Genomic DNA, 23,266 nt, shown 5'->3' with positions numbered 1-23,266 from the left:
CCATACAGGCCAGCTTTGTGTAGGGACTGGCTTATTGTTGATGTGTGAACACTGACTCCCATCTCAGACACAGAACTTTGCAGATCTCTCAAGGTCATTGTTGGCTTCAGAGTGACATCCCAAACCAGTTTCCTTCTTGCCCGGCTGCTCAGTTTGGGAGGGCAACCTGATCTGGGTAGTGTCTGGGTGGTATGATCCATCTTCCACTTCTTAATGATGGACTTCACTTTGCTGAGAGGGATAATCAGCGTCTTTGAAATTTTCTTGTACCCTTCTCCTGCTCTGTGCCTTTCTACCACTTTATCCCTGACTTGTTTCGAAAGCTCCTTGGTCTTCATGGTTGCTTTGTTGGATCACTATGCGAGTTGCAGCTTGAAAGTCTTTATACACCTGAGGGAAATTATCTACAAGTTAAACCACTTTGAGTACACACAGGCTGAAACCATTTCACTCATTTTGTGAGCTTTCAAACAAATCATTTGTACCTGAGCTGATTTCGGGCTGCAGTAGCAAAGGGGTTGAATACTTATGCAACTGAGATTAATCTGTTTTTCTCTGTAAATCTTACTTATTTATATTCTACAGTATATGCATTATTTAACTTTACCAATGTGGAGTAGTTTGTGTGGATTCTACATGTAAAAAGTCTAATTTGAAAGTGTCGTGGAATATACGCTCAGGTGCCAACAAAATGTGAAAACGTTGCAGGGGGGTGAATACTTCTGCAAACCACTGTATTATATATATATATATATATATATATATATATATATATAAATAATGATACATACACACACATTATATTATATTATATATAAATAAATAAAAGGATTACCATCAAATTCCTGTTTGACAAACTGTTCCAAGTTCTGTAGTATGTATTCACGAACCTGTTCCTCAATCTGGTCTGGAGAAAAGTCCTCTGCAGGAATGAAAAACAAAGATGTTAACCACAAAATGTGCTCCAATACAGACGTTTTAAAACAGAAAGGTTTCAGAGATGTTGCAAGACAACCAAACCGAACAGATGATGTTTTTTGTTTTTTTTACATACTGGCAACTCAATTATTTTTGATACTTTAAAATTCTCAAGCATGCCTGTGTAATCTAACAGCTCAAATAAAATAATTTCTTCTCAATCACAAGGTTCACTTATTACGGCTTGCTTAGACAGGAATACACCAATTGAAGTCTTGTTCTCACCATCTCAGATTTACTTATACTCACTGTAACACTGATTGCAAACTTGATTCAAGATTTTCAGAAACTTTGGTGTCATTGAAGGTAAAGGCTCAAGTTCAACCTTCTTGAAGTCTTCAGGACAATCACGCTTGAGATGTCCCTCTCGTCTACACAAACTGCATGCAATTGTAGGTAGCTGCAAAAATTAGAAAGATTTTTTTTCTTGTTTCTTCCAATTTATACAATAGAAGCTCAAATTATATTTCTTGCATATATCTTGACATGTGTACACTGTTCTTTAACATCCAGAACTAAGGTGTCATTTTTTACAGAATACTAAATGTGACAACATTCATTCAACAATGTTAAAAATAATTCAATCCAGTAATGTCTTAGACCCCAAAGTTAACCTATAAAATATATAAAAGGAAGGTGAGCAGCATACACCACTCCTGCTAAAGTTATAAATAAAGTAAATTTGCAGTATGGAAGACACCTTCTTATAACAAAAGGCTAAGCAAAGTTTTACACATACTGGTATTTTAGAGATCACAATAATCTTGTTTCTTAAAATGCTATTCATTTTAGAAACAAAGACGGAGATGGAAATAATGCATTTGAAATCAGCTGTGCCAATTACATGTTTATATCTTTTTGCAATATAATTAGGACAACATAGCTTTTTGGAATCTCTCCAATCAGATCTTCTATTTGTAAAAAATATACAATGTAGGAACTGGAGGTACTTTTTATTGACGAAACACTACCAAATATTCTTATTGGAATGTATTAATATACTGTAGACACAAATGAAAAATTACACAACATTTAAAATAATACACAGGCCTATTAGTTTGTGCTCTCAAGTATAAGTGGGCTGAGCAGGTCATCCTTACCTTGCCTCTGGTGAATGTAAGTTTACTGAACTCATAGACTAAATCATTGTCATGCCGTGAATCCTCTGCAAAAACTGGATCATTCTTCACCTTTCCATCCAGATCCCTTTTGTTAGAAGTTCCAACTCGACCAGATGTCTCATTCTCCTTTTTGTGTCCCCACTGGTCATTGCGGGTAACAGCTTCAAGTGTGAAGTGCTCATCATCTTCAGATAAGATGTCCTCTCCAGATGCTGTGTAGATGTTATCCAGTTCATCCTCCATAGTCACACTGTCCAGGTGATCTCTATGGTATGTATCCTCTTCATCGTCCTCCTCTTCAGAGTTAATAATGCCTACCAGGTGCCTTTGTTTGGATACCAGAAATGTGTTTAAGGATTCATCCAATTCCTCATTGCTCCCTGGGTCTTCATCCTCCTTATCCAGTCTGCCTGTGTCATCTAAACCAAAGTCATCACTGTCTACCAATCCTAGGTTTAAACACCCTTCAGAATCTGAAGGGCTCTCCGTCTCATTTTCTAATTCCATGGAGAAGCAGGTCAAGTTAATAGGGTCTCCATTTTCACTCTCCTCCCCCAATCGCTGGTTAGCATCCAATTTTGTGCTTCTTTCAGCTTGTTCTTGTTCTTCATTTTCGCTTTGTTCGTCAGAATTGGGTTTGGAGCCATCAGGATCCTCAAGTATTATCTCTTCAATCACACAATCCAAATCATCTATGCCTTTCTCAGATGCCACCTCCTCCTCAGCAAAACTGTCACTTCCATGTCGTATTCTTGGACAATCAACACCCTGAATATTGTTTGGAACATGATTTTTATTTTTTCCGTTCAGGTCAGTCCTTGTCTGACTGCTGTTAACATTGAGGTCATGCAATTTAGATTGGATTAAATGCAGTTCATTTGGACTGGGTGGAATGTTTCCTCTCTGACCCGGATCTCTGCGCTGAAGATCTATGTTTTCAATCACTTCTGCTTCTAAATCTTTATGATTTTGCTTATTGGGCTTTACTTGCTTTTTCTGAGGCAAAGCAAAATACTTATAGGTTGTTTTTAAGCAGTGTAGAATATATTCATACATCAATTGACTGTTTAGCGTCCTTGCCACATTTCTCTTCGAGGAGTAAGGATCTTAAAGAAAAAAAAATCACAATGAAAAGTAAAATGTAAATAAACATTTATTCTAAAGCCATCAGCAAATTGATTATTTATTTTTTTTTATGGAAAAAAAAAAAAATTCTGTGCAAACTTTACTATTGACCCTCCAGCAACAATAAACAAATTAAAAGTATTATTATTACGAGTGATGCTATTACCTTCTATGGCAATTCTCTTTTTAGGCCAGTCCTTTAATTCACGACTGATGACCTCCTTACTGCGAATACTGATGACATAATCAGGCATGTTAAACTCCAGTGAGTAGAACCGAAACAATTCCACCCACAACTGTCCTAAAGCCACTTCACACTGATGATCTGGATCGAAAGTCAGGGGGGCCTGTTTAAAAATAATAAACAGAATAATAAATCAACATTGGTTTCCTTTTAGTTGTCAGTTTGATCTATCTATACAGTACTGTGCAAAAGTCTTAGGCAGGTGTGAAAAAATGCTGTAAAGTAAGAATGCTTTCAAAAATAGACATGTTAATAGATTATATTTATCAATTAACTAAATGCAAAGTGAGTGAACAGCAACAAGACACAAGGTAGTTATACTGCATCAGCAAAGTCTCTCCCAGGCAGAAATTTCAAGGCAATTTTTTAATTTCACCGGACAAGGGAAACACCATAGTAGATTTAGTTATGAATCCACTTTCTATGAATAATTCTACTGGAGATGAGCGATCTTTAAAACAGAGTAGTGTTGACAAATTTACCAAATTGAAAGAAAGCGAGGCGCTATCTGTCCTCTTATTTTAGTTTATTCATGGTTATCTGTGTAAACATGCTATTTAAAAATATTTGCACAGCATATTTTATATAGATTATTTTAAAGAATAAGCGCAGCATGCACAATTACTGCCTGAGACTTGGCCTTATCAGAGTGAGCTAAGAATAACTCCCATATATATATATATTATATACACACACACACATACACGCACTGTATATGTCGCGGGAAGGCAGTGTTTAAGGTAAGAACCTATGCAATAGTCAGTGTGCCCGCAAACAGCCATGTAAGATCAATTTATGCCCGTGCCCAAAATACTTTGAGGATCACTGCTATAGGGTTAAGTGCGACACCTGGTGGATACAAGGTGCCATGACTTTCTCCCATGAAATGAATTGTTACCATGAAACACTGAATGTTTAGTGAATAGAAATTACTAATTTCATTATTCTAAAAGTTAATTGAAAAACAAACCTTTAAAAGGTATAATATCAACTTGTTGAACATTCAAGGTTTTAGATTTACTAAAACTGGGAGACTGAAACGTAACAAATAAGTAAAACTGAACTGCTAAATTGGTTTTAGAATAATTTGTAATAGCAAATGTTGCAGACAGAAATTTGAGTTGTTTAAGTATGTTTTCACAATAAAATTGAAATGTTTATTGTGTTTTAATGATGTTAAAAGTGAAAATAATTAACATGCTTGTAACGGTAATTTAGTTAGGAGAATTCAACTTAAATTTGTATCCTTCTATGATCAACGTAACTAAAATTAGAATAAAATGAAGTTTAGTTCTATAAATGTTACTGTTTTTACTATTCTCTCCATGGAGGAGGGTACTCTGCCTCTGTTAATGACACATTGTTTGTGTAAAAGGAAGCTTCATTCAAATTCTATAAGCCCATGAAAGGACTGAGTTCAGTTAGGGATTAGCTTCCTGTTTTACCCGGAAGTGATTGGATCACCAAAGTAAACTCCTCTTTGGGAGCTATATTTAAAGCAAAACAAGCATGAACTCATTCTCTTCAGCTCTTGCATGCTTGGATATGGACTCATCTCATCATGAAGTAACCACAGAGCCTTCACTTGTAATGGGGACCTATTCAAGCGTTGTACGTATCTTCATCCTGAAGAAGACTCCTCGCCGCTACATCTTGCAACTCTACATGCTACGAAGAAGACCACATCTCCAGAATAAGTATTATGTTCCAAAGACTAAGATTCAAGTAAAATAATATTTGTTTGTATAGGAAATATCTATATGCAAACCAGAAGTAAAAACGTTTAATACAGCGCAACACTTTGTTAAGATTAAAAATACAAACACATTTTACTTTGATGAACAATTGAAACAAGGTAAGACTTGAACTAAACTGATGATATTGTGTGCATTTGAAAACAACTCCAAACGCTGGAACCATTTAAATATTGATTGAGTTTATCTACCAGTTTGAAGTGACGCTGGATTAAAACTTAGTACTAAATGCAACTGTAACTGCTTCCGAACTGAACTTGTAAAACAAAAACGCAGTATTCATTCCAACACAACAGACACTGCTTAAACACAGTCACTGTACGTAATGTGCAGGAATCCTGCTTTCTCATGTACTTAAACATACGTAAGCCTGCGTGCTTATGAAAATATTTGTTTAAGGTTTTATTCCTGCTTGTGTCTATACTTATAATTCTCGTACCATGATTTCTAACTTCTATATTCTACTTACTACAATTTTTATGTGTGGAGTTTCTTTTTGCCTGTTATGAGTTCTAAAGTAAGCATTTATGATTGAGTTGAGATTCTTAAACCTTAAAAACCAAAACAAAAAGCCTAACTCCTCTCCGGAGCTCTAACTAAACTTTTCCCACTAACTTGACTAACCACCAGACAGCTAGTCCGTTTACCGGTCTCCAACCAAACAACTCTTAGCTTTAATTGACCTCTTTTGCTTTGTTCAAACACCACACTCCAAACTCTGTCTCCAACACCCAGCCAACAGAACACACAAACTGTGGCCTTTTTATTCACCACCATGATCAGTCGCAGCTGATTAGTATTTTCTCAATTACCATACATTATCCCTTAAACTATCCAATTTAGGAGGCCTTTACCATGATGGCTGCCTGGTAACTTCAGCTCTCTCAAAATCAAGTAGTCTCTCCTAAATCCCCAGGGTCCTAAAGCCCCAAGGTATCATTCCTGCCCCATAATATTTATTTTAAACCCAATTTATTTAATTTAAAATTTCCCTTATCTAATACACCATTATCATTTACAAGTCTGTTAAGCAACCCATCTTTAGTTTGAATCCCCTTTACTCTATTTGATCCCCTTTACTCTATTTGATTTACTCTATCTATCCTTGTTCACCATCCAGTTGGTTTACACTGTTCTTTCCCATTTTGTTCATTTTCTTTAACCAATCCCTCACAATATATACTTATATACCGTTCTTTAAAAAAAAAGTATACAATAAAACAGGCTTATGAACAGCAAACTGTGGATGCAAGTCGTCAATGTTTCATGAAACTTTTCAAGTGAAAAGGCACTCACCTTTCCATGGTTGACAAACTCTTCGCCAGTGTGAGTTGCCTTTTCTAGAGATGGGTTGTATTCCCAGAGAACCTGGCTGTCTTCCACCTCAATAAGCCTGAAATCCATCAGTTTGTTCAGTGAAAAACCTTCAATCTGCAATTATAAAGGAACATGTAAATCTGTACCCTGCAGTAAGAATAAAGCGTATTTAAACAGCATCTTCCCAACAAGGACGATTCACATTACTTACCCACAGACCCAGGTATACTGGAAGCACAGGTTCCTTCCGCTGCTGGAGGAAGTAGATGACCATCAAGGCAATCACATAAGGAGGCAACCCTCCTTCTTCAGGGCAGTCAATGTGACAGATCTGTTAATGTAAAATACACATAATTCAGTACAGATATACATTTTTACATTAGAATCTTTAACTTCTAAAATCAGCAATTAAAAGTTTTAAATTGTAAACAAAAAAAACCCTGATTTTATTAGTAAATTCCTGTGATGATGCACAATTTAGAAATTATTAAAAGTAAAATATAAATGACTGCAAATATATTATGTATACTTTTTAAAATAAAAATTTGACAGTTTAAAAAGTAAACAATAATTTATAAAAGATTAACATTTATTTTATTAATCTTACTAGAAGGAAAACATATTTTGTTAGTTATTTTCTGTTAACACTATTTTGTCTGTTATAAAAAGCAGAGTTTAGCTTATGCTGTCTATATATTATAAAATTTGACATTTGGATTAGTGCCTCCATTATTTGCAAGAAATAAACTACAAATGTAATGATATCAAAATGTGTTCCAGCTGATTCTATTTATTGGTCTTCCAAAACCACAGCTTCAAATCACTATTTATACAGCAAATGCAGAAACACATGTGCTGTTTTTTCTTAAATTTCAATAAGATAAGAGGTTATTCCTTGAGATAGTAAACATAAAAGGCCTTATTACCTTAAATAAAAATAGATCAACATTACCTTGGCCCAGTATCTGAAGGCAGTCACCAGGGGAGTAAGACAGGGTTCAAGTTCTGCCAGAGCAGCCATGTGATCTGTTGTGAGGTATGCATTATCATTGCCTGCACTCATTTTACAAAGAAGACCACTGTAGCGAAGACAAAAATACAATTTTATTAGCACCCACAATCCAGCTAACATGCATAGATGTTGTCAAAACAATGCAGTGTTTACAGTAAACCATTACTTTAGCTGTATCTTCTGTTGTCCATATTGCAGTGATATATTTTTAAACACAACCCTGATTGTTTTCATATTTGTTATTCACACACATCATTGGTCACAAATACATCTCTAAATTTTTACTTGGGATATACTGCAATGTTTAAGAGAAATTCTCTTTCCTCCAGTGAATGCTCCCAAGTAAAAGTTGAGACATGTACTCCCATCATACATCATGTTTGAATTTAAAAAACACACACACACACACACACACACACACACACAATCTGGATTAAGTAACGTGGAAACACTGCAGGGTGTTCTGTAACACTAAGAAAGGTGTGTGTGTGTGTGAGAGAGTGTTTTTTGAGTGTATTGAACATTTAATTTAATTTACAGCATTAACCAAAGAAAGATGTTGATGCTTTCTATTAATTTTATTCAAAAGCACTATAGAGAACCAATGCTCCAGAAGGGCACTTACTAAATTAAATCTACAGATAATGAAGTACAAGCCAATAACATAAGACACAAACCTTTGCTTCTCTTTGCAAACCACAACTGGAACTCTGGCATGAAAGTCTGCTTCAAGATCAATAAAGGATTCTGGAGAAAAAATTAAAATAATGTTCTTTCAGTTTTGTAACTGCTGAACCCCAGATTTTTAAAATGACTTGTGTATAACCTGTCAGGTTTCTCTGCATTTTGCAATGTTTTTCTACCAAAATGCACACAGTATTTACAGTAAGCTCCATCAAATTCTACAAAGACAAAATATGTTTTTTCTTTTGTTTATTTCTATTATATACTTATTTTTTTAAACAGTGTATAACATTTTACAGCTTTTTTCCTCATCCAACATGAGTCCCATGACGGCTAGCTGGAACACTGCTGCAGCAGGGTGATCCTGGTTCACACCCTGATGTCTGTTTTTTATTTTTTATTTTTTCCCTCCACTACTCACTGAAAAATAAATACATAAATGAATAACCTAAACACATTGCCATGAGAATTACAAAATATTTCACAGATGCTCGTATATAAGCATTTCATTTCTATCATTATAAACGTATTTTAATATTTTCACAAATCGATGGGATTGTGCATGTCCAATAAAACAGGGCTGCAACGAAGGGTACATTTTGACCTTCGAAGGTTCGGAACACTTTACTGAAGGAAGGTTCAAACCTTCAATGGTACTAATTTGCATAATTTACTGGTGACGTCACCATAGCTACTTGTTTATATTTGATTTTAAATCCTGTTTTACAGGTATATAATTGGAATAAAACATTCATATGTTATTTAAAAATAGAACAGGAATCATGTTTTTATAATTTAAATAAAAATATGCGTTGTTTACTGACACGCAATTGATGCTGCTTGCGAATAAGTTTGCATTGCAGCAGCACTAACTGCAGTGGATTTATGCTAAACAAACTTAATTTAACAGTCACTGTTCCAAGCAGGTTATCAGTCACAGTCATATTTTACTACTACTACTACTACTACTAATAATAATATGAACTTACGATTGTAAAGTAACCCCAGATATGGCTGTGCCTCCACATCAACAAATGCTTGCACAGTTTGCATTCAACTTTTTTTTGTTGGTCATCTGGGCATTTAACAAAAAAAATCCCAAACAGCAGAGGGGATTCGAGACATTTCTTTCAATACAGCTTACACTATATAGCGCTTTGCCTTGAGATGGCGAATGAAGAAATGTACCTCTGGTTAACACGAGCTGGAGGGGGAGGGACCGACGGTGCTCAGTGTTTTCGAAAATTAAAATTAGTAGTGCTTGCATAATTTTGTATGTTTCAAACATATTCTACGATAGCACTTCTCTTACAATGTCTTGTACACTTGGTATTCGGTACATATTTTACTGAAGCACTACAACTGCTATAGGTACCCCCCCCCAGTGCTTTGGATAATATAACCTGCTCCATACACAGAAGCGGCGCCATAGAGTTGCTACGTAGAACGATTTGATAGTGAATTTTAATACACCAACTTTTGTTTAAGTAATATGCATTATAGAAATCAAAAGATTGAATTTTGCATGCGAGTGACATTTAATGTGTGATTTATAGTATTCACACATTGTCAAACGATCTCTGTTGACAAAAAAAAAAAAAAAAAAAATACAGTGCGTGAATGGAGTCTGGACGAACCTTCGAAGGTTTAAAACAATCTTCGAATTCCTGGTTAGCGAACGAACCTTTGAACCTTCTAATACAGCCCTACAAATAAATAATTAATATTGCTTCTGTTCAAATCAAATAGCGTTTAAATCTAAAAAAAATATGTAAATATGGTAAATGGCAAACTAGGTTAGTAGCAAAACTAAAATAGAAATGCTTCTTAACAGTAAACATCATGTTTGTTTTTTTAAAACATCCCAACAATGAAGTACAACCTTGACCAGTAAGTGTTATAAATTACACAATGATTTTTTCTAATCCGCCAATACCTTAGCGACTATGGTGGTTTTTTTTTTTTGTAACTTTACTAGATTGCTGCATTTAAATGTCAGGTTTGTGCATTACGAAAGCAGTATCACTTATTTGCTAATTTAAATAATACCCTAAGTTTAAAATATTAGTCTGTGCCTTGCCAGAGTCTCTAAGGGCAGCCATTTCTGGGTTTCTTTGTAACCAATAAAAAGATCAGCTTCTTCCACAGATAGCCAATCAAAAGTGATAGGGGTGGGACGTAAACATAAATATATAAATATACCAGATTGTCTTTCTAGCAACAGAACAAACATAGGAAGAATAAATAAATAAAAACTAATTGTCCGACGGGCAAAGTATAATGGCAAAACTTGTTGTCCCTCACACAAATCTAGTTGTCTCGGGTGTCAGGAGATGCGAATTGCACACCCATGCTAAGTTTGTATGCACCGTTTAAGACTGGCTGCCAAAACATTTACTTAAATGCTACACAAATACTTAAATACAAAAATGCTTCCTGGTCATGCAAAAGCGATTCTATGCAAACACTGTATTCAAATAAACCGTTTAAAGTACAGCGCTCCTACCTTTTTAACCCTGTTGTCGGGAGCCGCAGGCAAGAGGCCGTGCAATTTGTGTTCTGCCTTAGAACGAGAATTCCTGCAGTAGTGTAATCACATTATGGGAGTCTTGACCATACCAGCCTGTTCCGTGGTATTAAGTGATGCCTTATAACAAGGGAGCACTGTATTCTCATACGACAATCAAAACTTAATTCTTCAATGTTCCTAAAAAATGTGTGAAAATAATCTTCACCCAAAACCAAAAATTTAAATCAACTTACTGCTGTTGTGAAGACTTTCTTGAACAAGCAAAAGTACATCTGGCTGGTGCATCTGAAAGTAAAAAAAAAAGGATAAAAAGATCAAATATATACAGTATTTTAAAAAGTCAGAGTTCTCCCCAGGCCTTTTCAGCCAGGCGGGCCACCCAGCGAAGTTGCTGTTGCCGCCCAGCTGAAAAAACCCGATCTACCCGTCTTGCAGATGCTACTGTGCCTTTAACAATAAGGATTGACTGCGCTTCTAGCAGACGAGATCACTTGCACGTTGCTGGGTGAAAAAATAAATAAATATTGGAACCACTTGTCACGTCTTGTGTGTTAAGCACTTCGACAGGCTAAAACGTTAATGACTGCTAAAAAAAATAGCCGATTATTTTCAAAGCAAAAATAGTGACAATGAATGCACGGTTTTCAAACTACTTTATTTTCGGGTATTATCATCCAGTCTATTTTTTGTCATATTATTGTACTGTAAGGTGATATATAGTACATAACAGCTATACATATGCACCAAAAAAAAAAAAAAAAAAAAAAGCGTATTCCTTTTGTTGTGATATCGTAAAAATATGTACCCAGGTGCTTGAGAGATATATTGGGGATTCATGTATAGAGGCTGTATGGGATATCAGCTGAACACTTGTTAGCTGATATACAAATGCTTAAGTGCAGGGGTGCTGGATTATTACACTTCAGTTTCATGCAACAGTTATGATGATGACTAAACGTGTGAGAGTACTGTTGTGTAAAAAAAAATGGATAAAATGAACAGTTGCATTAAAAAAACAAAAGAACAGCGAAAAACAAAAAGGACGTGCATTAACAAAATGCCCTGAAAACTTAAAGAAAACAATTTAAATGAAGCAATAAGCTCAGTAATTACACTAAAAAGGAAATGAAAAGGTTACCGTTTTTTTTTTGTGAACTCCAATAAACCTACTTTATCTTTCCACTGTCAAATCTTAGAGTGCATAAATAAGCACGGTAATTTACCATAATAAAAAACAGTAATAAAAAATGTATAACATAAAAAGAACAACCAGATATAGTCAACAAAAAACACATTATTCAAATTATTTTGTCGTATTATATATTTAAGGTAAGGCAAGTTTATTTTTCCATTAAAAGTGCTCCCGGCTATAATGTACTGCCACCCGGCTGTACAGAATTCCTGGGGAGAACCCTGTATAGTAGCATATAATAGCAGATGCTAGCCCTAGCAATTAAAAGGTTCTTAGGGTCTGAGGTCGGCCAGGGTGTCCTTGGCTCACCTCGCACCAGCGACCCCTGTAGTCTGGCCGGGTGCCTGTGGGGTTGCCTGTAAGCTGCACTGTCCTCTGACGTTGTAGCTCTGAGGTGGCTGCATGGTGGGCCTACAGTGTTAAAAAGAAGCGGTCGGCTGACGGCACACGCTTCGGAGGACAGCATGTGTTAGCCTTCGTCGTTCCCGAGTCAGCTCGGGGGTGGTAGCGCTGAGCCTAAAAATAATTGGCTATTCCAAATTGGGAGAAAAAAAATGATAAAAACAATTGGCAACTACTATATTTAAAAGAAGTCGGCTTGCCACTTCAGTAGGAGGTCTGTCCAAGGATCCTGTATGCCCCAACGGCCAATGCAGGATCACGGAATCCCACCGGAAAAAGGCTTATGCGGCTGAACCGCAGGTGATGCGCCTTGCCAATACAGGAGGCCTCTTGACGATCTACCTGGACGATATGCTTCGCTCTGCAGCCCTCACCGAGTAGCTTTAGAGCTACGCACGGTCTCAGGAACTTTGTTACAGATTTCGGGTTTCCAAGGGCAAGCCCTGGGCAGAAGCCTGGCAGACTTAGTGGTGGAGTGCAGACAGCTGTGGCTGTCTCAGGCGAGGGTCCCAGATGCAGTCCGTCATGGGGAATGGGGAGGCGATGGCGTCAGGCGGTTACTATCCCAATCCCTACGGCGCCACGAGGTGACCTGAGGCACCGCCTCCAGGCCTCCATGGCAGCTTATTCAAAACGCCAGACGTGGTAACCCAGCGCACCAGCGCCCAAGGAGACAGTTCCAACGGAACCGCCCCAAGCAGCCCCAGCAGGGGCCCTGAAGGCTTGCAGCCTCAGACCCACCTGTTTGCACAACAGCTGCAATACTGGTGCAATTGCACCTCAGACTCTTGGGTGATCAGCACCATACACAGCAGCTACGCACTGCAATTCCACTCGGGACCTCCTCCTTTTTGAGGGATCTACTCGAGATGCTTCTTGGTGCCAAAAAAGGACGACTGCCTTCGCCCCATCCGAGACCTGTGACACCGCAACGGGTTCTTGAGGGAGAGTAGGTTCCAGATAGTCACACATCACCACATCCTCCAGTCTGTCCAGCCGGGTGACTGGTTTACAACGGTGGACCTGAAAATATCGCACAGGAAATATCTCCGCTTCGCCTTTAAGGGGAGCGTCTTCAAGTTTTCCGTGCTGCCATTCGGCCTCTCCTTAGCCCCAACACATTTTCAAAGTACATAGATGCCACCATAGCTCCGTTGCGGCTGCAAGTGATCAGGGTGATGAACTACCTAGATGACTGGTTGATTTGTTCCCAGTCCCAGGAAGGAGCAGTGGCCCACACAGCGATTGGGTCTCACCCTCAACGATGCATAAAGCCAATTACTACCGGTGCAGAGTATGGTCTACTTGGGTCTCCGGCTGGATTCCCTTATGATGAAAGCCTAACTGTCGGACAACAGAGTTGCTGCCATTTTCAACCGTCTGGCCCTGTTTCAACTAGGGTCCACAGTACAATTGGTGTAGTGCCAAAATTACTGTGTCTGATGGCCGCAGCTTCATCAGCCATCCAACTGGGGTTACTTCACATGCGCCCTCTTCAAGCGTGGCTCACTGCCTTCAGCTACACCCCAAGCGCAACAGACACCGCCGGCTGACAGCGTCTTGCCTATGCTGGAAAGCGCTACGCTTGGTGGAGGCAAGCCCCTCACCTGAGTGAAGGCGTAAGGATGGGTGTGATTAACAACTGTCAAGTGGTGACGACAGATGCATCCAACTCCAGTTTGGGGGCGGTCTGGGCAGGCAGAGGAGTCTGCGAATCCTGGTCGGGTCACTGGACATCTCCTGCACATAAACACGCTAGAGCTGAAATCGGTTCACGTTGTGTTGCAACATTTCCTCCCTGTGCTCCGCAACCAACATGTCCTTGTCCGCACAGACAATGTGTCAGTAGTTGCTTACGTGAACCACCAAGGAGGGCTTTGGTCCCCGGGGTTACACCGCATAGCCTTTCGGCTGCTGATCTGGGCAGAGACACTTCCTGTCACTCTGGGCTGTATATCTCCCGGGAGTGGTGAACTGGGCAGCGGACCTTCTCTCCAGGAGGCTGTGTGGTCCAGTGGTTAAAGAAAAGGGCTTGTAATCGGGAGGTCCCCGGTTCAAATCCCACCTCAGCCATTGACTCATTGTGACCCTGAGCAAGTCACTTTACCTCCTTGTGCTCCGTCTTTCGGGTGAGACGTAGTTGTAAGTGACTCCGCAGCTGATGCATAGTTCACACTCCCTAGTCTCTGTAAATCGCCTTGGATAAAGGCGTTTGCTAAATAAATCTGCTAAATGGCAACTGCACCCTCAGGTGGTGTAGCACATTTAAGAATGCTTCGGGGAAGCCCAGGTCGATCTCTTTGCCACTGCAAAGACGACCCTTTGCCCCCTGTGGTTCTCCTTCTGCAGCTGCGGAGGTCCACTATGCGTCGACGCCCTAGCCCACAAATGGCCCAAAGTGCTTTTGTACGCTTTCCCGCTGCTCCCTGCCTTCCTTGAGACGGTTCTCCTAGTGGCCCCCAGATGGCCCAGGAGGATCTGGTTTTCGAACCTCTGCCAGCTGCTGCGAGGCCAGCCCTGGGAGATCCCGCTGCGCATGGATCTCCTCAGTTAGGCGAAAGGCACCCTCTGGCACACAAAGCCAGGCAGACTCCAATTATGGGTCTGGCCCCTGAACAGGACCGTCTGTCTGCCTTAGGGCTCTCAGACACAGTAGTCAGTACACTGCAGAACGCTAGGGCTTCTTCCACAACAGCGTTGTATGCCTACAAGTGGAAATATTTTCAAAATTGGTGCACAGCCAGATGCCACAATCTCATTTATTGCGCTAAATCCCCCTCTACATTGAAAGTGTACCTAGCAGCCATATCTGCATATCATGTCCCCATTGACTCCCTGGGCACTCAATACCGGCATCCCATTTTCTAAAGGGTGCATCTTCCTAGAATGGATGTCCTCCCCAAATGGAGTCTAGATGTGGTACTGGAGGTTCTCACCAAGGCTCAGTTTGAGCCCATACATTTCAGAGTTGAAATAACTCTATTAGCCATCATCTCCGCCAAGCGGGTCAGTGACCTACAGGCACTGTCCATGCAAAGTTTCTGTGTGCGTATTTGGGACAATGGAAACAGGGTATCATTGCGCACAAACCCTACTTTCCTCTCTAAGGTGATTACAGCTTTTCACATGAATCAGGTCAGTGGAACTAGAGGCTTTCCATCCCCCTCCCTTTGCGGAGGAGACAGATAGGAGTTTGAATTCCCTCTGCCCGGTTCATGGTGAAAGGACCCGAGGTCAAGCCCTCTATAAGCACGACTGTTCCATTGGATTGTGGACATGGTTTCGACTACGTATACCAATGCCGGCCTGCTCCCACCTGGGAGGGTGGTCGCGAACTCTACCAGAGGTGTGGCTACGTCATGGGCCCTCTTTAGAGGTGCCTGGTTGACCGATATTTGTATTGTGGCTAGCTGGGTTACTCCGCATACATTTACCAGGTTCTACGCCTTCAATAGGCACTAGGGTCCTTGAGGTTGCATGCTCACACCACCAACACTAGATGGTGGCAGCGAGATGTCCCTCATATGCTGTCCGCTCGTTCTCTCTCGCGACGGTTTTGGTATACTTTGCCAAAAGTACTGTTTTGGCGGTCATCTTCAAATTGAAAGGGAACGATAGGTTACGGATGTAACCCCGGTTCCCTGAAAGAGAAGATGGCCGCCAACCTTGTGAGGTCGCATCACTCGCATTCGCGGTCTCAATGCAAAAGAGATTGAAGTCTCCGTGCAGTGACTATTTATTATCTCGGGAGGCGGGACCGAGGACGTCACTCCACGGAGGGACCTAAAATCGGCAGCTTAAAATGCTCAGAAAAATACCCGACAAGCAGGCATATCCCAAAAGTATTGTTTTGGTGGTCATCTCCTCTTTCAGGTAACCAGGGAGACACCTGTAACCTATTGTTATTTTACGTTTTGGTTTGTTTGTTTACATATTATTCTGATACAACATGTTGTACATGTTTGATGCCTTTCTGGAGCACCGGTCATACCGAAGTACATTTTTTTTATGCAGAAAATGATTACAGCAAAAGTTGGGAATCTCGTTTCCATGTTTTTCCAGAACTGGTAAATGTTGCATTTCATTTCACTGACAATTTCGTAGTAAGCACAGTATTCACGCTGTGCTACACAGTTGTCTTCAAACAGTAGAATGGACTCAAAAACGCCGCTTTCTCAGCTATGCCGAGATACTTCGCTTGATTTTGGTCTAAAACCCGACAAACATTGAAAAATGCAGCTGTAGGTTGAGAATATCGGGCAGTAGAGCTGCACCTGCATGTATGTTTAAATCAATTGACAGCGCTGAAAAAAATTCAAAGTGTGAACAGCTACATTGCAAAGTAAAGCAACCGAGCTAGTTGAACATCATTAGCTAAACCGTGAAAGCGTTTTTTTTTTTGTTGTTTTAAGGTTAAGGTGGAATTTCAAGTTGTGTTGGTAAAGTTCAATGTTCTCTACTAAAATCACGGAATCCATGTCCACCGTAACAATCACAGCCTTACTGACAAGCAACCAAGTAAACGAGCGATTGATAATGATAGCAGGGCGACATTTGAGCAGTGGTTTCTGAAGGATCCCTAAACTGGTTACTAAGCAACAAGGCTCAGAGCTTTTAGTATGTCAGTTAAAATGCCACAATAAACTATCAGTGAAATATAGTATTATTTAAGTACCATTATTTTGTTAAAAAAAATTAAACAGGAAAACACACATGGTATTGAAATAATATTTCATAAACGTTCACTGACTATCCATCATTTATTTATTTAATAAAAATCGTAGTATTACACCCCATTTGCTGTAGCAGAACCCCCAAAATAGCAGCTGCTACGGCCAAATCGTAGCAGTTGGCATCTCTTCATATCATATGTAATCTTAGTAACTAATCATAGACAAGTTAAAGTTTTACTTACATGAGCTGGAAACTGGATGTCAATATCAATGTCTGAATCTTTGAAACCAAACTTTGTGCAAGAGGAGCCATATAACCTTAGTGAACACTCTGTAAACACAAAGACAGCAGATGTGGTTTCATGAAAAGTTGAACAGTAAAAAAAAAAAATATATATATATATATATATATATATATATATACACATACATACAGTATACACACACACGTTCAACATAATAACATATTCTATATGTTGTTTACCATACTGCATTTATGAACTAAACCCACTAAATGATCACCCCATGCTGAGTAAGTACAACATGTCTGCTTGGCTGCAAATCACTACAATCAACCAATAAACACATTTAGTTCAGTTCTTCAAAGTAACTTAAACTAGCTAGTAAAAAGTGGTACAACAAACTGATGCATCTATTTTACTTTATTTTCGTGAGGATAAAAAATACACAAATAAATAAAAATCTTACCAGGCAACAGGCATTTTATAACTTTTTCCAAAGCAGTCACAATATCTTTCCTCTTTATTACATCTTCATCACTTAAGCCGTGCTCTTCCACCACCTTCCCAATGGCAGCGCCTATAGCTTTCACTTGAGATTGACTTGGTGGAAGCAACGCAGTGAGCAACTCCTCTTCACGTTTCTCCTGAAAAGGTAACAAATGCAAAGTAAACAACGAAGAAAGTACAAGTTATTAATGTTTAATTTAGTGTTTTATGTTGATGTGATGAATTTCATTAATTATATATATATCAGTGGCCGTGCCATGACAAAATGGACTGGAGTAGCAGTCCCTACCACCCCCCCTCCCCCCCAAATCGACTACAATGTCTGTTTTCTCACATTTTTTTTATTTTAGTGTAAAATAAAATTCGAAATAATTAGATGTTGTAAAGGTATTTGTATTTATCAATGTATATTTATAAGCAATATCGTGCGAAATCCAGCTATCCTCCTAACTGCAGTGCTAACCAAGGAATATTCATGTTTTGTGGTTGCTCACTAATGATTGATCAGCTGTCAGAGCTTTGACTTTCCCATTGGTTGCTAAAGCAGGGCCTTCAAGTGAGGCAGAGTGCTCGAATCAGATCGCCATGTAGTCTTCTTTGTTCAAAAATAAATAGATTCAATTCTTTAAGTTTATCTGCATATGACATGCCTTTTAAACCCAGAATAATTCTGGTCGCTCTTCTTTGCACTCTTTCTAGAGCAGCAATATCCTTTTTGTAGCAAGCTGACCAGAACTGAACACTTTTCACTATATATTCAAGCATGCTGTTGGCCTTTTTTTATAGCTTCCCCACATTGTCTAGATGAAAACATTTCTGAGTCAACATAAACTCCTAGGTCTTTTTTATAGATTCCTTCTTCAATTTCAGTATCCTACAAGTTATATTCTACTTTTTGTGTGTGTCTGTGTGTTTTGTGTGACAGTGAGGGGCAAACATTTTTAAGAAGGGCAAGTAGATTTTTCTAGCATATTGTCCCTTGGACAACAAGTCATTTTTAGAAATTGGCCACCCCTGAACCTCGAAAAACATTAACTGGTCAATTGTTTTCAGGTACTTTCTATTTCAATTGAATTATGTTGCTGTTCAGTAATGCTCCCATGTCTAGCTAGTAGTAGTAGTAGTTTTTTCAGTTTGTCCACCAGTACTTCCTCTCTGTACTACTTACAGCGTCAGTAGACATCTCCGAGATGCTTGTTCTATTTTCCAGATAGTTTTGACTTGCCCATTGTTCAATTGACAAGTTATTAAAAAGGCTGAAATTTACTTTATTACATTTTGTTACAAATAAAACTGTAAAAAAAATACATTAACTTGAGTCATGTGTAAGGGTTACTGTTAAATGAATTCACAATCCAGTTCTTGTGTACTTTATGGTAAACTGAGCATGCATGACTTAAACTCAGCTGTCATATGAGCAGAATATCCCAAACACTGGGTTGAATTCTGAATTAATTGAAAGGTTCTGGAAAACAGCCCTCTTTCTCTGTTCACAATATTAAAAATGTCTCCAAGCTTTCCCACTCTTGTTTTCCACGTCATATCCCTCCGACAGACAAGACTAATCAAAATGCGAGACTTATGCAGTTCCATCACAAAAACCAGGCCTGTGTTACACCTCGCACGTTGTCTCTCCAAACTCTTTTCTTCCACCTCCTCCTCAAATCTCCCTCGTCCATTCGTCTGCTGCCCTCATTTGACAAGGTGTAAAGGTGTAATAGCCTCTATACATGACATTACCAACCCAATATCTCGTAATATTTTTAAATAAAAGTAGCAGCCGCCTTATTTTGAAAACCCTGGGAAAAGTACAACTGCGCGAAACCCTGCAACTCCAAGACGGTGCTCATGAAGGCATTGCCCAGCCACGGCTGTTGGAAGAGGCCGGAGTCGTAAGCAGGATGCCGGGACTTGTGTAGGTCAGTTTAGGGGATTTGATCCCAAACTAGTACAGTTTGTGTAGTAGGTTCCTGGAGCAGGGCGTCTCTTACTAAGACTAGCGCTCCCCTTGTGTAGCAAATTCTTATTTTTAGCTTTTGTTTTCTTTATTAAATCCAGCGCTAGGATTATAATTGTTGGTACCCTAGTGCCAAGCGCCTGTCTCTTATTAAATCTGCGTGCCTGTGCAGTATGTCAACAACCATTGCTCTGTGTCTGACTCCTTATTCAGTGCCTCCCATTGCTGGACCAGGGTCCCAAGTCGCATGATCACCAGGCACGGTTGTTCACCCAGACTCCTGTTACACCCTGGTGAACCAGACGTTGCTGCACTGTCACTGAGGCTCTCGCCTCGACCTAGCATCGGGCGCCTGTGCGGCATGTCAACAACCACTGCTCTGTGCCTCTCCTTATTATTCAGTGACAGCCCACACAGGTAACATCTCCCTGTTACAGGAATATAATTTATGATGCGGTTACAAACATTCTAAAGGAATATACTAGGAATTATATCATAGAGCGAAGGGTATCTTTCCATTGAAGTGTATGTGTGTGTGTGTATATATATTTTGTTTTAATTTTTTTTTTACCTTAACTTTCTTCTTGTGCCATTTTTCTTTAATATGCTTATGGGCAGATGATATAGACTCAATCAAAACATCACAAAGCTTGCAAGAATACTTGGCGTTTGGGCAATTCCGAGGATGCTAAAAACAATTTAAAAAAGTGTGTTACAAGAAATAAATTGTGAAACAAAAGTATAAGCATAAGTAAACATTACTACTAGTTTTGTTTACGATGATATATTATACAGTATTTTCATCAAGGGTAGGTTCATGCAAACCGTACATGACAAAAGTAGACAATTACCCTTTTAAGTCTGAAAATGTCATCTCTGCTTAATCTTTCTTCTGCTTGATGCAAGCCCAGTAGCTCCTTCTCAGATAAGACAGACTCATCAATCACAGGGGCATCCCGATCTTCCTCTCTGTCCAGGTGGTTCCTTCTCCTTTGTTTTGATTTCCTTTTATTTCCTAAAATAAGAGGTTTTCATTGCATTTAAACTGCATCAGCCAGATGACATTACTGTTAACATACACTTCAGCATTAAACAGGACCTAAACCCCAATGAATATGAGAAATGTTGCATATTACATTTACTGTTTGCCATAAGCAAACTGCCTATTTCAAGTTTTCAACAAAGACGGCCTATCCACTGGAAAACCTATATTTGACAAACTTAATAAATACTTTACAAAAACATTCAAGACTTTGCACAACATTTTTTTTTTGACAAAACGTAAAGTGTGTGTTTTTGCATATTTCCTTATTAATTAATCCGGTTTTGTCGTACAATGTTGTACCACTAACACCTACCATTGTTTTGTTCTGTCTTTGTAGGAAACTACATTTGTACACGACAGACATTCTCACTCCTAACATGTTACCTTTACTGCCATCATCGGCACACCTGCTCAGGTCTTCAGAAGCCCCTTGCATAGAGTCCTTCCTCTCCCGGGTGAACTCATGACTGTTAGATCTCTCTCTCCAGTTTTCTTCTCTTGTGTGATGGTCATCTTGCGCAGGGAACTTTCTAAAACCATCGTCATGCTGCCTCCCTCCTGGGCTCTGCCCCCTCTTTTTAAAACCAACAGAGCTATTGCTCAGGATACCATGACCATCTTTCCTGGGACTGCTGCCATAGCTAGCTTGTGGGATCTTCCTATGCGACCCCATTTCCGCTTTATTGCTGAAGCCTCTTCCATAGTCAGAGCAGTCCTGGCGCAGAGGGCTTCTCCAAGACTCCGCCTCCTCAGCTAGGCTTCCTTTCTCTTTGCCTTTTTTTAAAAAGACAGTCCTACTGGAGTCTTCCATTTCTACTGTTTGTGTATACCTTTTGAATTTATAATAAAAAAAAATAGTAATAATAAAAGGTTTACTCCAACTGAGGGGACAGACCATGGGAAATCCTTGTTCCTGTGCACAGTCTAGTGGGTTATTGTGACTCAAATGTGTCATCAAAACAGACTCAAGTCCCTTCTAGTTTCATAACATACAGTACAATTTAAGGACAAATCCTGTGTGGTGTAATTTGAAATACCGTGGCCTAAGTGAAATATGAGATTACTGATTAAACAAACGTGTACAGAAGCATTTAAAATTTTTGCCCAACACACATACATTTAAAATAAGTAGTACACAAATTGGAAAACAAAAAAAAAAGCATTTGATTAAGAACTTGGTCATTCACAGATATTTCGATTATATATATATATATATATATATATATATATATATATATATATAAAATACACAGATGCCAACTATTTAACAACAAGAAAATCAATATAATTGTCACTTTTCGTTAAATATACGGTATTGTTTCTTAATTAACCAAGTGCCCACCGTCACGATCACAAACAAATACGTAATAACAATGTGTTATTATAAGGCTAAACAATGGTAACCCTTACTTAAAACGCCAGTTCTTCAAACTATTTTTTTTTTTTTAATGGTGGAAAAACAATATTAGTCAATAGCATAGGCGTTTCAGTTTCGTCACGCCTGTCGTACAAAGTATTCATTCTTTTTACCGACTAAACAACTGTTTTGTTGTTTCTTACTAAGTTATAACACGGTGGTATGTTTTTAGATATTATTAGTTGTGCTTACAAATATGATAATTTGTACCAAAAGGTTTGAGAACATATCGAGAAAGTATAAATGGTAAAACAGCATACACAATAACTTACCTACTAACAGGGTTGCATAATGCTTCTTGTTGTTTCCTCCGGACTGTGAATGAGCTTTCCCAAATAGGCGGTGTTTCACTAAAATGTGTCCCTCCGCCTCATGTAACAGTACATTTTGTATCCGACTCAAAGTAAAGGTTGTTATCTGTACGTCTATGCTGTCGAGAAATTAAGTAAAACGCTGCGGAAGTTAGTGTCTGAATTGCAAAAACACCGTATACTCCATTTTAACAAAACTCAGCGCTGTCACAAAACTATTTTGAATTAAATAATAAATAAAGAAACCTAATTGCTAAATTGGGACTTTCTGTTGCAAAAACACTGGATTTACAAATTAACTTAATGAATATGACTCCAAACTGTACCCAAAGAGGTACCCAAATATCGTACTCAGTGTATCAAATACACATTGGAAGTATCATAATTTAACATGGATACATTGTACGTGTTTGCGCAGATTGCGAATGTAGAGTCTCATCTCCAAATAAAAAGGAAATAAAGCAATTTGTCCTTGGACTTAGTGAATACAATGAAATGTTTCTGTCCGCCTTTCACACTTATCACAAACTAAGCAGGTTACAGAGGTCAACACAGATAGACGAATCGAAGGGTGCAGTCACGCAGCTTACATGCAAGCATTTGCGTGACAAGTGTAAATGTATAGCTGTTTAATTTTTTCTTTTAAAATAGGCTATTATTTGTAATACATGCAATACATCTGCCCTCCCCCTCCCCCTCTTTATTTCGGTGCTTGTGCTTATTTGGTAGTTCATATAGCAATGATGCTGGGCTTT

The 23,266-nt window shown here is 38.9% G+C and overlaps 1 protein-coding gene across 2 annotated transcripts in view; it reads right to left on the bottom strand.

Annotated features, from left to right (window-relative positions):
- LOC117421257 (terminal uridylyltransferase 7-like) overlaps positions 1-22,715 on the bottom strand; it is a 38,892-nt gene extending 16,177 nt beyond the window's left edge. For both annotated transcript variants that reach the window (XM_059025219.1, XM_059025223.1), the window contains exons 1-15: positions 22,473-22,715; positions 21,168-21,613; positions 20,590-20,753; positions 20,310-20,426; positions 17,741-17,918; positions 17,275-17,363; positions 10,999-11,050; positions 8,229-8,298; positions 7,492-7,618; positions 6,751-6,870; positions 6,519-6,653; positions 3,391-3,571; positions 2,079-3,205; positions 1,228-1,378; positions 836-922 (exon numbers count right to left, since the gene is read on the bottom strand). In XM_059025219.1, the coding sequence (XP_058881202.1) occupies positions 836-922; positions 1,228-1,378; positions 2,079-3,205; positions 3,391-3,571; positions 6,519-6,653; positions 6,751-6,870; positions 7,492-7,618; positions 8,229-8,298; positions 10,999-11,050; positions 17,275-17,363; positions 17,741-17,918; positions 20,310-20,426; positions 20,590-20,753; positions 21,168-21,594 (3,025 nt within the window). In that variant the 5' untranslated portion in view covers positions 21,595-21,613; positions 22,473-22,715. The remainder of the gene's footprint in view (positions 1-835; positions 923-1,227; positions 1,379-2,078; positions 3,206-3,390; positions 3,572-6,518; positions 6,654-6,750; positions 6,871-7,491; positions 7,619-8,228; positions 8,299-10,998; positions 11,051-17,274; positions 17,364-17,740; positions 17,919-20,309; positions 20,427-20,589; positions 20,754-21,167; positions 21,614-22,472) is intronic.
- Between the last annotated feature and the right edge of the window lie 551 nt (positions 22,716-23,266).

Source organism: Acipenser ruthenus, chromosome 1, assembly GCF_902713425.1.
Source record: "Acipenser ruthenus chromosome 1, fAciRut3.2 maternal haplotype, whole genome shotgun sequence".
Lineage (NCBI taxonomy): Eukaryota > Metazoa > Chordata > Actinopteri > Acipenseriformes > Acipenseridae > Acipenser > Acipenser ruthenus.
The sequence above is the reverse complement of the archived record's forward strand: the minus strand, read 5'-3'. Positions and strand labels throughout refer to the sequence as shown.